At 38.3% G+C, this 15,934-nt stretch overlaps 1 protein-coding gene across 1 annotated transcript; it reads right to left on the bottom strand.

Moving 5' to 3' along the window:
* Window positions 1-1,709: 1,709 nt before the first annotated feature.
* Window positions 1,710-8,661, bottom strand: fgf17 (fibroblast growth factor 17). Its single transcript, XM_034296546.1, has 5 exons — window positions 7,891-8,661; window positions 7,743-7,779; window positions 7,227-7,404; window positions 6,294-6,400; window positions 1,710-2,963 (listed from the first exon to the last, which is right to left on the bottom strand). Exons 1-5 carry the CDS (start codon window positions 7,920-7,922, stop codon window positions 2,673-2,675), a joined length of 645 nt encoding a protein of 214 aa, XP_034152437.1. The 5' UTR covers window positions 7,923-8,661; the 3' UTR covers window positions 1,710-2,672.
* Window positions 8,662-15,934: the final 7,273 nt, after the last annotated feature.

Genomic DNA, 15,934 nt, shown 5'->3' with positions numbered 1-15,934 from the left:
CACTCGAGCCAAGAAGAAACAGCAAACAACAAATATCCTAAATTGAGGTGAGATGGAAAAAATACATAGGTCTCAACAGCATTTATATGAATAGTTCAATGGGTGTTTTGTGAACAAAAGTGTTTCTTTTTGGACTCGGTTTCAGATAAACTACTGTTCTGATAATGCTCTCTCAGTGGAAAATGTGTGTCCAGACCATAACCTTGGTCTCTTGGCCCTTTAGCCCTTACTCCCTTTACAAATACTGTACTGACAGTCGCGCTCTGTCTTTACACAAGATTATGTCTTAGTAGCAACATAAAATAACAGTGTATGAGAAAGGCTTCTCTAGATCAGCCCAATTGGGCCCTTAGTTTTGTAGTTTACAATGATAACCACTAGAGTGAACTATTACTCCACTTTAATCTTCCCAGTATTTAAAACAAGTACTTTGGCATGTAGACCACTAGGTAGAAAAAAACTAATTATGACTTAATTAAGCTACAACCCTGTTTCCAAAAAAGTTGGGACGTTGTGTAAAATGTAAATAAAAATGGAATGCAATGTGCAAATCATTTAAACCTTATATTCAATAGAAAAAGACATGAAAAGTTGTGTAATGCTAAAAAACTAAACCTGATGGAATATCACATAACTAATCAGTTCAATTGGCAATAGGTCAGTAACATGATTGGTTATTAAAAGATCATTCCAGAGAGGATGGGTCTGTCAGAAGTGTGGATGTGGAGGGTTCACCACTCTGTGAAAGACTGCGCAGGCAAATAGTACAACAATTTAAGAATAATGTTGCAAAGACTTTGGGGATCTTATCATCTACAGGAACATAATATCATTAAAAGATTTAGAGAATCCGGGGAAATATTGGATGGCTGTGATCTTCGGGCACTGCATTAAAAACAGACACGATTCTGTTGTTTAAATCTTTGCCCCTGGCTCAGAAACACTTCTGAAAACCATTGTCTGTGATCACTAAATCACCTTCTCTGGGCCCAAGCTCATTGAAGATGGACTGAGGCATAGTGCAAAACAGTCCTCTTGTCTGATAAATCAAAATGTAAAATTATATTTGGGAATCATGAACACTGCGTCCTCCGGACTAATGAGGAAAGGCACTGTCACCACCGTTATCAGCACAGAGTTCAAAAGCCAGCATCTGTGATGGTATGGGGGTGCATTAGTGTACATGGCATGGGTGACTTGCACAACTGTATAGGCATCATTGATGCTGAACAATATACAATATACAGGTTTTGGAACAACATATGCTGCCATCCAGACAACGTCTTTTTTAGGGAAGGCCTTGCTTATTTCAGCAAGACAATGTCAAACCACATTCTGCACATTTTACAACAGCATGGCTCTGTAGTAAATGATTCCGGGTGATAAACTGGCCTGCCTGCAGTCCAGACCTGTCACCCATTGAAAACAGAATGGGAAAACATTTCACTTTCAAAACGACAGCAATTGGTCTCCTCAGTTCCCCAACACTTACAGAGTATTGTTAAAAGAAGAGGTGGTGCAAAACAATGGTAAAGAGGTGCCCTTGTCCCAACTTTTTTACACATGTTGCTGGCATCCAAATCGAAATGGGCATGTATTTTTCCAAGTTCCACATTTCTCAGTTTCAACATTTGATATGTTGTCGTTGTATTATTTTCAATTAGATGCAGGGATACATTATTTGCACATCATTGCATTCTGTTTTTATTTGCATTTTAAGCAGCGTCCCAACTTTTTTGGAAAACTGGTTGTACATTTGCATTGGTCAATGACATGCTGTTTTATTGGAGAACAATTATGAAAGAATCAGAAAGAAATAAGCATTTCCCTGTAATGTAATTAGCAGGACATGATAAACTGGTAGGGGTTTAATCCGTACATAAACATCACTACTGGATATGGCTTCTTTTATAAGGGCTATGATGATGATTCTAATAAAGAGATGTGGGGTCCTTCAGATCATGCCTTTAATTAGGCCTACAGAGACAAATAGGTTTCCTGAAAGAGAACCTGTCATCAGGATGAAATTAGCTCTAAAAATAAAGCTGACCATATTTCTTGCTATTCACTTTAATACCTCGGTCTTATTTTCCTTGCCAAGTACATTATAAGCGATAATCTCATGATATTACTTGCTTATTCCTTGATAAAGGAGTTGGTGACAGTGACATTTTTGACCTGACTTGACAGTGCCATACATGTAATACATTTCTTGACCTGTGTTTACATTGCACCTCGTGTTGTTGTTGGTTTAGCTTTCTGTAACTTAGTGGCAAATTTAGGGGCCCGTTGTTGGTTTAGCTTTCTTTAACTTCTTTGCACACACATGAAGCCTAGTCCTGAACTAAAAAGCTCATTGGAAATTGTCCACACCCTAGAACATCTTAATGTTGCATTTGTCATGTTTACGTTTTGTGCTCACTAATGTTAGTGTTTTCCTTTAATGTTAATATACTCAATCTGTCACAGGACCAGTTCAAAGCAAAAGAAAACACATACACACAGAAAAATTAAATATATACATCAATCTCAATTTACTCTCTTGCATTATTTACATGGGATAATTTTACAATAATATTATTTTTTTAACATTTTAAGTATCCTCTCATATAAAAAATGTACAAAAATAAAATTCCATATTTTTCCTCAATAATAGTCCAATTTGTTTGGCGCTAGGCAGCAGTCTGTGATTTCCTGTTCCGTTTCGCTCGACGAGTGGGTGGAAAACTGATGAACTCAAAGTGTTTGATTCTGTCCATGTTGGGGAAAGGTAGTGGGCCCTTGTGTAGCCTCTTGATGAAATGGACCTCTCTCTGGTTCTCCCTTGTCTTGGAAGCTTTGATAGGTCTCCCTTTCCTGGTGAAAGCCACATACCAGCCCTCATACTTGGCATTCTGGAAGGCAGTGTAATTGTTCTCTAGAACAATCTCTGTGAAGATACAATCCCTGCTTCTCCCATTAGGCTGTTGAGAGGATGAGAGAGAGGAAAGACCATTAATAAAAGGCATAAACAAAAATATCTGATTAGGCTACATAGTATTTTCCTGTGAACTAAACTGCTTTCTATTAAGTTTCAAGCTCCTAATAAAATGTATGAGTCAGGCTAACAGTATACAACAAGCTAAAACCCATTGTATCTACATTCTGATAGTTTTGTGACAACTACAATGAAGATACCTGATACCGTGTCAGAACAAACACTTGAACACATGAATAAACTATGAACACATGAACTGCATATCCAAAGTATTAGCAGACTACTCCTAAATGGTTTCCAAAAGGCAGGAACTGCTAGAATGTTACACCCTTTATCTGTATTTATTTATCCAGCAGATGAAAACAGAATCTAGTCTTTTAACACCTCCAAAAGATGATGAGAGATAAAGCCATAACTTCTCATGGCAAGCAGATTGCACTGAATACATATTTTCCATTTCCATTCAGGAAGTGGAAGGTTTACTTATGACGAAGGGTGTGAGGAGATTTTCTCCCTTGCCTTGTAACTGTACATGCTATACTTTGAAATACAAGTCGGGTTTCTCCCTGTCACTGACCCAATCCAGGCTAACAAATGACGTTACAAACAAATGTCCTTGTAACACAATAGAAGTGAAATTTGTCTACCATCACTTGTCAGTAAATGCATCCATTTTGTTTCACTATTTAGCTGTGCTGGCCCACCCATTAAGATGTCAAGGGTGCACGCCCACTTGTGATTATTTTTTTCTTACATTATTGAATATTTGACAAATTCTGATGAAAGTGTGGTAAATGTGTTTACATTTTACTTTTTGTAAAAAATATTGTTAAAAACGCTGTTCAGTTACCTACTACTCTGTCTCAAAGAAGATCTGGACGTTGGGCAAAAAAGCACTTATTTTTACTGACACTAAGGAATTTTTCATATGACTTTACATCAGTGTTCATGGGCAACTTTGGAGCATTGTACCGAGTCTATGTATACACAAAGGTTGCTCTCTATATCAGATATTGCCTAGATAGCTAGATAGAGTGACTGGACCTGATAAATAGTACATCTTCATCAAAAAAGCTGCAGCATCAATTTACAGAGGAAAGCAATATGCATAAATTGGTAACCTATCTTGCAGTACAGTTCTCATAATGGAAGAACTGCACTCCTTTGTTTCTCTTTTGACCACGTTTCAGCTACAGTAAATAGCCAAATTCGGTGGTATGTGGAAGTAGTTTAGCAATAGTCATCCCATCTAGCAATGTCCTTTTGGTCCATTGGCAGCGCGATGTTAGCAATCTGCCGTTGTCAGTCCATCGTTGACAGACCATCTGCAAGCTGGACCCTTTTTGCTCTCTGGGGTTTTGTTAAGTGTAGTCATGGTTTGCTAAACTAACAAGCTGGCTCATGTTTAGCATTGGCCACTAGCTTGAAACTATTATAAATACAGTACCAGTCAAAAGTTTGGACACACCTACTCATTCAAGGGCATTTCTTAGTTTTTTACTATTTTCCACATTGTTAAATAATAGTGATGACATCATAACTATGAAATAACACATATGGAATCATATTGTAGCCAAGTGTGTTAAACAAATCAAAATACATTTATATTTTAGATTCTTTAAAGTAGCCACCCCTCTGCCTTGATGAAAGCTTTGGATTTTCTCAATCAGCTTCATGGGGTAGTGACCTGGAATTCTTTTTCAACTGTCTTGAAGGAGTTTCCCAGATGCTGAGCACTTCTTGGCTGCTTATCCTTCCCTTTGCGGTCCAATTTATCCCAAACCATCTCAGTTGGATTGAGGTTGAGTGTTTATGGTGGTTCATATGATGCAGCATTCCATCGCTCTCCCTCTTAGTGAAATAGCCCTTACACAGCCTGAAGGTGTGTCATGGGTCATTTTCCTGTTGAAAAATCAATGATGGGATGGCGTATCGCTACAGAATACTGTGGTAACCATGCTGGTTGAGTGTGCCTTGAAGTATAAATAAATCACTGATAGTGTCACCAGGAAAGCACCCCCACACCACCACACCTCTTCCTTGCTGCATGTTGGGAACCACACAGAACATCTGTTCACACACTCTGTGTCTCACAAGACATGGCGGTTTGAGGCAAAAATCACCATTTTGGACTCAGATTTCCACCTGTCTAATGTCCATTTCTCATTTTTCTTGGCCCAAGCAAGTCTTTTCTTCTTATTGGTGTCCTTCAGAAGTGGTTTCTTTGCAGCAATTTGACCATGAAGGCCTGATTCAAGTAGTCTACTTTGAACAGGTGATATTGAGATTTGTCTGTTACTTGAACTCTATGAAGCATTTATTTGGGCTGCAATCTAAGGTGCAGTTGATTACCAATTTCTGAGTCTGGTAACTCTAGTGAACTTATACTCTGCAGCAGAGGTAACTTCCTTTCCTGTGGCGGTCCTAATGAGTTTCATCATAGCGCAGTTGGTTCTTGTGACTTGAAGAAACTTTCAAAGTTCTTGAGATTTTCCAGGTTGACAGACCTTCGTGTCTTAAAATAATAATGGACTTTTGTATCTCTTGGCTTATTTGAGCTGTTCTTGCTATAATATGGACTACTACAGTACAGACATAATGATGGTCTTCTGTATACAAACCCTACTTGTCGCAACCCAACTGAATGGATTAAGATGGAAAGAAATTCCACAAATGTACTTTTAACAATGAAATTGAAATGCATTCCAGGTGACTACCTCATGAAGCTGGTTGGAGGAATGAAAAATGTGCAAAGCTGTCATCAAGGCAAAGGTTGGCTACTTTGAAGAATCTACAGCATTAAATTATTTTTATTATTTACTTTTTTGTTTGAAATACCCTTCTGTTACTTGGTAGCTTTTGACTGGTAGGCCTACTGTACGTATCACTGTTGTCATTGTCAACCACTATTGAGATGACATCCTCTTTTTCAATCGATTTTTCATTGTTTATGTCTTTGCCGTTATGCTGTGAGCTAAACCCATGCTTGCCACTGCCAATTCTATGTATTATTGTCCTGCATCTTTCAAGTGAAAGATAACTAGTTATAAATTGTATTTATTTCAGCAATAACTAACTGCTTGAAGGGGAGCAATACACATGTTTGTTGATATAAAAATTAAGTCACCATTTGGCACCACCTCTACTACATAGCCAATCAGGAGCCACCAGCTATATTTAGCTAACCAAACTATTTACATTATTTGTTTAAAGAACCATTGAAATAAACCACCAAATGCATGTATAAAACAACTATATCCAAATTGCTAACTACTAACACAGCAAGCTGAATGACATTTTAGAGGTGTTTTCATACCTTTCCAACTAGTTTCCCCTTCCGGTTCATACAGAGGTAGCGTCCACTCTCTGCTCCTTTGATCCGAACTCGACTGCCAAAGGTGTCAGTTTCTACAAAGAGACGTGCTACAACATACACAAACAAATATCAATGGTGTCATCTTGACCTAATCATTTAATTTGATAATTTCCTCCCTGTAATTTTTTGCACATTCACATTGGAAATGATTACATATTAGGATCATAACTGTAAAGGTTGCAAAGATGAGATGCACTTCTGAACTTTAATATAACCCTGGGTATGTTATGTTAAACAATAATAGAAATGTAAACGGGTATCAACTAAATATTTATGTTTATAATGTTGTAATAATTTATAATATCACAACATTTCTGTTTGAGTTGTAAATATTCACCCATATATTTTAATTATTTTAATAAGTGGAATGATAACACAGGACTATAAAAAATGTATAAAGCTCTATTATATTCGACTATTTAGGACCTAAAATAAATGGACGTGTCTCATATGTACTGGGCTTGACTGGAAATCAGAAACAATGGTTTTCAGGTTTGAGACACATTAACCAGCCATTGCTATGATTAATTGTGTTATTATTAACCATGTTTGAAGACAAAAGCAATGTTAGTGGAATACACAAATTCCAAATGTAGTTGTATGGGTCATTGATTTACCCCCAGGTTAATTAGGGCTAACAACAGGAATGTGTATTCGACCAGGACAAAAGACTTAAGCCAGACAAGTGTTGCTTTTACAGTAGGTAGGCAAAATTAGCATACAGCCCCATACAGAGGGTTGGGCCAGTAATAGGTAGGAAAGTGGCCTCACCTAGGCACATAGCAAATGTACTCCTTATCAAAAAAAAGAGTATGCCCTTGCATCCACTGGTTGAAAACAGATACCGTATAGCTACCATTGTGCACAATTTACCGTAATTATTGCCGTCCTCAGCAGTAGCGGTGACCCTCTTGCCCTGAATCTGGACGTGCTTCCCGCTGGTCCGGCTGTATAGTTGATACACCCTGACTTGTCGTCGGCTTAGCTGGTCCGTCACTGCGCCCTGCTCCCTCACATACTGGTTAAAATTAGGAGACGGGTGATTCTCCCCCTTTTTATGCAAAGGGAGAAATAAAATCACAAATAGGACTTTCTTCTAACCTCTAACTGAAATATTTACTAAAATTAGACAACCTGACCTAGAGCCTCTTTGAAAAGGCCTAACGTAATCTAGAGAGTACAACATCTGGACTAGGCCAGCATAAAATTACAGACTCCGCTAGCACTAAATATTGTGTTGCATCATGTCTATTAGGTGCATTCAGAGGCAAACAACCACTTGAAAATAAAATAAAATGTAACATTAACTAGCAATATCATCAAATGCCTACATTAAAAACTGACTGTATTAACAAACCATCTGCGTGGAACTAAGGAAAGAGGCTTTACCTGAGCATGGCACCACAGCACGAAGAAATGAAAAGATCTGGAAAGTGGAATCAATCACAATTATATTATCCATAATCACCAGTAATATGTATATATTTTTAAATAATGTAAATATTCTTACATGTAAAATGAAAACAAGTAAACATACATGTAAATACAGCGCTGATTTATTCCATACATGTTCTTGTTTTTTCATCCAATCGCAAATGTATTTCTTCCCAGAGATCAGGTAATATTCCCAAAGGGTTCAAAATAATCCAAGAGTTAAAGAATTCACTCGGGAATGCGCATCCGCTTGATCGTTTTACTCAGTGTCCCTTTTTGAAAGTTTATTCCATTCACACACCAACTTTCAGAAGTGAAACACGTTCTTCAGAAGTAAATTGGAGAAACACATGTTACGTATATGAGGGGAAATTGTAGGCTATATTCCAGTTACTGCAGGTGTGTTGAAGTGTGAAGGTCTTCTTGAAAGTATCCAAAAAGTATGAAACCAAGACAGTCACCGAGATCCATCATACATTTTAATGTTGCAACGATATAGCCTCAAGCAATTCCAGTTTTAAAAAGCCCTCTAACTCAGCGCGTCTTGGCCTCGTACTGGGCAGTAGTTAAATGTTGAAAGGCAGGTCCCTCCCATGAGCGGAGGGTCGGAGGGTTTCTACTGTGTGTGGGCAGGGCACACGGGGGCCTGTAGAGAAAAGAATCGGGGCAAAACGTTTTGTAGGTCCACAGTAGGCCATACAGATGATAACCGAATGCAATGTTAGGGTGCACGCGCGCTATTAATTTTATTAAATTCATTGACGGTATGTAAAGTGTCAACATCCCATATGCATATCAGCATTAACTTAAATGGTATTTTATTTTTTTACTTCAAAATATCAAGAAGACGGATTTGGCTACAAGACGAGGCTTAAATAAGAAATCGTTTTTTAAACATCTCTCTCATGACGTGTTGGAAATGCGATTTATCAATTACGTTATAATGAATTCATGTCATATTAATCAGTGTTCTTAAAAGTGAGTACGCTAATGTCACTTAAAGGGGTGTGGCAAGGAGGTGTCAATACTACATTGCTTTTCCCATTCTTTCTAGTTGAGCGGTTTACTGCAAAACACGTTAAGCTAACGTGGTAGCCTAAAACAAATCATTATAACAATAGGCTTTTTCATCACGATGCAGGGTAGTATTTGGTGAGATTTGCCTAATCAACATCACTAATTGATGACTAACTGACGATAACAGGATGCTTATTTTCCGAATTCATTGAATTAAAGTCTATATTTGTCTATAACCTTTTGCGGTGTCAAAGCTGTTTTGGTTATGAAGATGTCTATCATATACTTCTATATTTGAATAATTAATTGTTTCAGTTTAACCCGTTATTTGTAGTATTTCTTAAATTTGGTAACAATTTACTTATTTAATTGTGTTAGACATCGAAAAATTACCACATTACACAATTACAACATTGCACTGTTATATGTTAAAATGTTCAATTTTCATTGAACCACTTGGTGTTATGTCGGTTCTTTCCAAGGATTAAATTTGTCCCACTACTTTGACTTACATCTTTCATCCTCACATTACTGACCCACTATCCAGTAACTTTAACTACAGTGAAAGTTAAAGATGCCTAGTGAAAATCCACATAACTCACAAACACTCATGACATTACTCAAAAGGTTGCTACAGTATACTGTCACAATGTTAGAAAAAGTTATCAAAGGTGACATTGCCTATTGAACCCCTCATCATGCTTAAAGGAGTTTGACTTGATCTGGCCAAAATGTTTTACATTAATTGTTCAAATATAAAACAAAAATTGAGGACGTATTAACTACCCAAATCTACATTTAGCTGAGGATGTAAGGCCAGTATGAAACAAATAAAATATGTATGGAAACTAGCAAACGTTTTAGCTAATGTAGCAAGTTAGTTTACTTGCTACCTCAGCTTAGCAAATCTCCCAATGTTTATGTAACCCATTAATACCTTGTAACTGGAATAAAGGCATGTGGGTTAGGGTGGGAACTATCAGGGACTTCAGGGATTTCAGTGAAGACTATGGATTCATTATGTAATTATATAAACCGTGCCTTCCATATGTATTGGGACAGTGAAAATTACTATGAGTGTGAAGTTTAGATTCTCAGCTTATATTTGGGGGTGTTTGTGTGAATTTTTTAACTTTTAGAAATTACACAACATGCTCTGCATAGTTCCTCTATTTCAGTGTACCATAAGTATTGGTAGAATTGTTTTGCTGTGTGTCCTGTTAGTCAGGTGTTTCGTCACATCATTTGTGTAGGCATAAGTTATAAAAGTCTAGTCTTGATTCTAAGAGTTGGATTTACTTTTGGAATTTGTTATTATGTCTGTCAACATGAACATCAAGAAATAAAAATCAAGATGCCATTATGCGTTCAGTAGCCTATGTTTTAATGAACATTTATGTATAAATATTGTAGAACAAACATGTCTTTCCAACAAGTGGAATAGGAATCACCTCTGTTCCATTCTTGATTGAAACCACCCTCCCATTCCCAAAAGGTTTTCATCAACACATTTTTAAACATGTTTTCCGCAGTCTATAAGCAAGATAAAACTTGTACACAGTTTTTAGTTGAAATGAGTGTTCGTTGCACCACTGCAATATGACAAAGCTATTATACAAATCATTAGACAGGATCCGTATGATAAATCTATAATAACTTTGGGTTATATTTATTAAATTCAATATAGCAAGCTAGTAAAGTGATTCCCATTTCTTGCAAGCTTGCTAACTAAATGAAATCTACAGTGGATATAAAAAATCTAGACAACACTGTTAAAATGCCAGGTTCTGTACAGGTGATGTAAAAGCATGAGAAAAAGATAAATCATGTCAGAACCTTTTCCACCTTTAATGTAACCTATAACATGAACAATTCAATTGAAAAACAAACTGAAATCTATGAGGGGAAAAAAACACAAAAAAACCTCACAATAAGTGTGCACACCCTTAAACTAATACTTTGTTGAAGTTCCTTTTGATTTTATTACAGCACTCAGTCTTTTTGGGTAGGAGTCTATTAGCATGGCAATGTCAATATTTGCCCACTCTTCTTTGCAAAAGCTCTCCAAATCTGTCTGATTGCGAGGACATCTCCTGTGCACAGCCCTCTTCAGATCACCCCACAGATGTTCAATTGGATTCAGGTCTGGGCTCTGGCTGGGCCATTCCAAATCATTAATCTTCTGGTGAAGCCATGCTTTTGTGGATTTGGATGTGTGCTTTGGGTCGTTGTCATGCTGAAAGGTGAACTTCCTCTTCATCTTCATCTTTCTAATGGACACCTGAAGTTTTTGTGTGAAAATTGCCTGGTATTTGGAACTGTTCATAATTCCCTCCACCCTGACTAAGGCCCCAATTCCAGCTGAAGAAAAACAGCCCCAAAGCATGATGCTGCCACCACCATGCTTCACTGTGGGTATGGTGTTCTTTGGGCGATGAGCAGTGTTGTTTTTGCCCCAAACATACCTTTTGGAATTATGGCCAAAAAGTTTAACCTTGGTTTCATCAGGCCATAACACATTTTCCCACGTGGCTTTGCAAATTCAGCCGGGCTTGGATGTTTTTCTTTGTAAGAAAAGGCTTCCGTCTTGCCACCCTACTCCTTAACCCATTCATATGAAGAATATGGGAGATTGTTGTCACGTAGTACACAGCCAGTAATTGCCAGAAATTCCTGCAGTTCCTTTAATGTTGCTGTAGGCCTTGGAAGCCTCCCTGACCAGTTTTCTTCTCGTTTTTTTCATCAGTTTTGGAGGGACGTCCAGTTCTTGGTAATGTCTCTGTTGTGCCATATTTTCTCCACTTGATGATAACTGTTTTCACTTTGTTCCTTGGTATATCTAATGCTTTGGAAATTATTTTGTACCCTTCTCCTGACTGATATCTTTCAACAATGAGATTGCTCTGAGATGCAACTAAGAAAATGTTGGGAAAATCCTACTAGAACAGCTGAACTTTCAACTATTTTTGATTAATCAGAGTCACTTTGAATTATGGCAGGTGTGTAATGAATTCAATTTAACATGAGTTTGAATGTGATTGGTTGATTCTGAACACAGCCACATCACCAGTTATAAGAGGGTGTGCACACTTATGCAACCAGGTTATTATAAGGTACATTTCCCCCTCCTCAAAGATTTCAGTTTGTTTTTCAATTGAATTGTTCACATTATAGGTCACATTAAAAGTGGAAAGAATTCTGACATGATTTATTTTTGTCTCATTCTTTTACATCACAAGAACCAGGCATTTTCACAGGGGTGTGTAGACTTTTTATATCCACTGTACATATCTACCATCTAAGCCCCAGAAGATTTCCCAGCTAATAAGTTACTGCACATCTAGATGTACAGTAGCCACCAAAAATGGTCTGAGTGGGGGAAAAGGTGCTCAATCAAATGATGTCCTCCCTCTTGCTATCTACTAGGCTTTTTGTTTTTTCAAAGCATCCAGAGTTTTGGGTGCGAAGGACGTGGGTTTATTTTGGAACGGGCCCAACATTTTGAACCCATAAATAACTCTACTCCACATAGCGTAGAAAGTTTTAAAGAATGGAGGTTGTGTGGTTGCAGAGCAAGGAATCGCTGGTTTGCTCCCTGTGTCGGAAAGGTGACTATCTCAGTTTTTTGGTGTTAATATATTAGTATCCCGAAATCACTATTTAGGTGTTAATAGTAGAGCATTTAGGTATTAAGAAGAAGAGAAAAAATCTGGATAATTCCCTTTCCTTATTGCAGCAACTCTGCAGAGGATTCAGGAAAGTAGAAGATTGAGATGGGTTTTCCATTGGACATCTTGCCAAGCCCTTCTGCTTCTTATTACACATCACCTACTATATGTGCTTGAAGAGGGTGCATTTTCTGGCTAACAAACACAATTGAGCTTGCAGGTGGCTGTCCTACCACAAGGAGTTGCTAGAGAGTGATGAGACAGGGCAGCCCTGTCTGGTTTCTTACCCATCCACCCCAAATGGTGCTGAGACAACATGCACAGCCCTCTTTGGGACCCCTTGGCACTGTTGGAATGCTGCAACCAGGATTAGAATGCCTTGCGGCAGTGAAGAAGCTGTACCACTTTTTGGGAGCCTCTTCTCTTCATTGTTGTCCAATTTTCTATGTGGCAAGATTAAATATTTTTTATAAATCACTTACCACCACAGAAAGACTGAAAATATGGCCATGTAAAAATGGGTGAACTTCCCTTTTTTTAAGTCATAGATTATATTTCTTAAAAATCACTGTTTTGCTATTGCTGAGCAATTGATTCCACTTGTTAATGTCACTTCCAAAAAGCTGTCAGTCAGCCCATCAATCAAGTTGGGTCGGCCAAGCTGTAGTCTCTGACATAACTAGTCAACAAACAATGTTTGTTTAAAAATAAAATAAATAAACAAGCAAGCAAGATCATAATTTGTGAAGACATTTTCTTACAACAACTTTTTATGTAAAACAAACACTTTGTTCTTTTGCTACTTATATTTGTCGGGCATCCGTTGATATGTCATCCCAACTTCAGACTAGTCTCCATATACAACATAAAAAACATTTTAACTCATCTTAAACCAGTTAAAGCAGTAAACATGTGATGAATAAACACACAGCAGTTGTTCCAACAGGGCAATAATGTGTTGAATATGATCCTGTCCAGAAGACTGTCCCATGTGGTGTTACATACTGCTATACGTAGAAACATGGCAACGTGGGATGTTTAGCTCTTATGACTAGACTCCAATTATAGGATCTAACTTGAAGAAATGTTGGGGGGCGGTTGAGGGGAGAGAGATTTTGGACTAGCTACCCTCATCACTGTGGAATTTATCTCCATGCTGCCTTGCTTGGGTGTCAGCAATATTTTTTGGGAGTGGGATGTACCAAAAAGAAGAGATGTGGCCTCATGTACCCCCCCCCCCCAACACACACCACCACCACCTCCACCAAACAAACACAACACGCAGTTTACAAATGTGATGGTGAGATCTGAGGCGTTGCAACCTGATCTTATTTATTTGTGTCTTCACTGCCATTACAGCCATTACAGCTGTGGTGAAAAGAACAAGAAGTTCACTGAAAAGCAGGCACCTATAGCCACCCAGAGAAAAGGTTCAAAATCTTTCTTGGTCCCCAAAACTCCTGATTTTTGAGTCCCCAAAAATTGTCGCCAGGGGATTTGAGTTACAAAAAGGTTTGGGTGACACTGCAGAAACCCCACAACAAGGTGATGTGACTAAAGCGTTGTTTGGGATTTTAAAAGTCCACATTTATGAAGAAGCTACCTGCATCAAATTAATTCATATTTGACTTCCAGTTGGCCAAAGGCTGCCTGCATAGTTATAGGAAGCATAAAGCCCCAAGATACAGTGCATGAGTACATGAAATAACATTATGCAGACTGACTTTGTTAACACATGATGACTAACAATTCAGAGCTGCTGTACCTATAGGTGAAAGGATGATTGGTGGTCTCCCAACAGCTCCAACCACATGGTAAAGATCTCTGCCATAAACGACAACTGGCCACTCTTTTCTGACCCTGCAAAAATAGAAGGAGAGGTTAAGAAAGTGGGTGGTCTGCTTTATTAATGATAAAAAAAACATTTAAAAAATAGTTTCAGAGGATGACCTGAGAGAATATTCTGGTCATTTCCCCCTGTGGATTCCTGCACTCCATTGGAACCCCTTATTCATCCTGCCCAAACCCCTACTCTCAGGCCACTTTGCAGCGCTCTGGTTTTCTAAAGCCTGTGTAATTACCGAACAGACATACTAGCCCTTTATGCCATGTCAAAGATGAATTGTTCTAAAACTGTCATTTTCAGATGTGGGGGGTTAGTCAGGAGAAATTAGTCAAATGATCATGTAATATACATAACTTACATGAATAATACTTCTCATGTATACATTTAGAGATCTCAAATTGTACAGCTTGGTGATTATTAGAAAGGCTTCTGACCTCTAGGTATACCCCAACCATTTGCAAGCTTACCATTTGAGCTTGCCAAATTTGACACAGCTGACACAGGCAATAAATTTGAACTAGTTTCCCTACCCCCTTTATCTGTAATGAGCCTTGGCCTACAACACACACACACACACATCACAAGCACATACAGACATAATTTAAATTGGGCCGCATTATTGTCAACACAACAAAACAGATGATATATCAACACAAATGATATAGCTGTTACATCAAAGTACATTTGCTTTTATTGGAAGACACAGCATATGCCTATTCAAAATACAGTATGTACACTAGACATACCATACATGATACATTTCCCCTATTATGTAACTACGGTATATATTTATATAATATAGAAAGCACCAGCAAGGGGATTAGACGGTGGGAAGTCCCAGACTACTGGGACGCCTTACAGGTGAAACCCGAGTTGTTGATCCACAATTAACACCCGTCAGTTGCAGACAGAGTTTGACCGCTTCATCTGACGAGGCCAAGGACCTGGTAACATGTCCCGACTTCAAAACGAATGAAGTGACTCAGACCAGAGCAATTCATGGCGAGGCAATGAAAATAGCCGGACGCTGCACGATTCCAAGCGGCTAGAATCAGACGGGCCTGCCGAAGACATCAGAGCATCTGTGTTATTTTTAAGGAGCAAAATGTCACTGAGCAATGAACATTCTCAAGGCACATGTGTAACAGGGCTAGGCACACGTCCACACCGTATCGCTTTCTGATGATAGTCACTGTTGTTAATATGGCATAGACCAAGTGCTTGGAAAGTCCAGCATTTAAAAAAAGGTCAGCTTCAAAGAAAATGTTATAATGGAACTAACCCCAATACATTGGTATCAGCTCCCCTGACACCCTCAGAGGAGAGCTCAAAGTCCTTGGTGGAGAATTAAAAATCAGGAGGATCAAATGTATTATTCCACAGCTGCTTTCGGGCTCAGCAGAGCAAATCGCAGACTCCTCACGTCTCAGTGAGAAAACAGTATTTGGAGAAGAAAGACTCCAGCAACAAACACATTGACCTCTGAACCTTGGCATTGGGAAAAATAGCCATTTATTAGGAATTAGTTATGCATCAAGAAACATGTGAAACTGGCTCCCAGAGGACACATTAGGCCATTACATTTGATTGGTTTTGGGTTTCAAGGACTCATTGAT

This window comes from Esox lucius, chromosome 13, assembly GCF_011004845.1.
Source record: "Esox lucius isolate fEsoLuc1 chromosome 13, fEsoLuc1.pri, whole genome shotgun sequence".
Lineage (NCBI taxonomy): Eukaryota > Metazoa > Chordata > Actinopteri > Esociformes > Esocidae > Esox > Esox lucius.
This window is presented reverse-complemented; position numbering and strand designations above follow the sequence as displayed.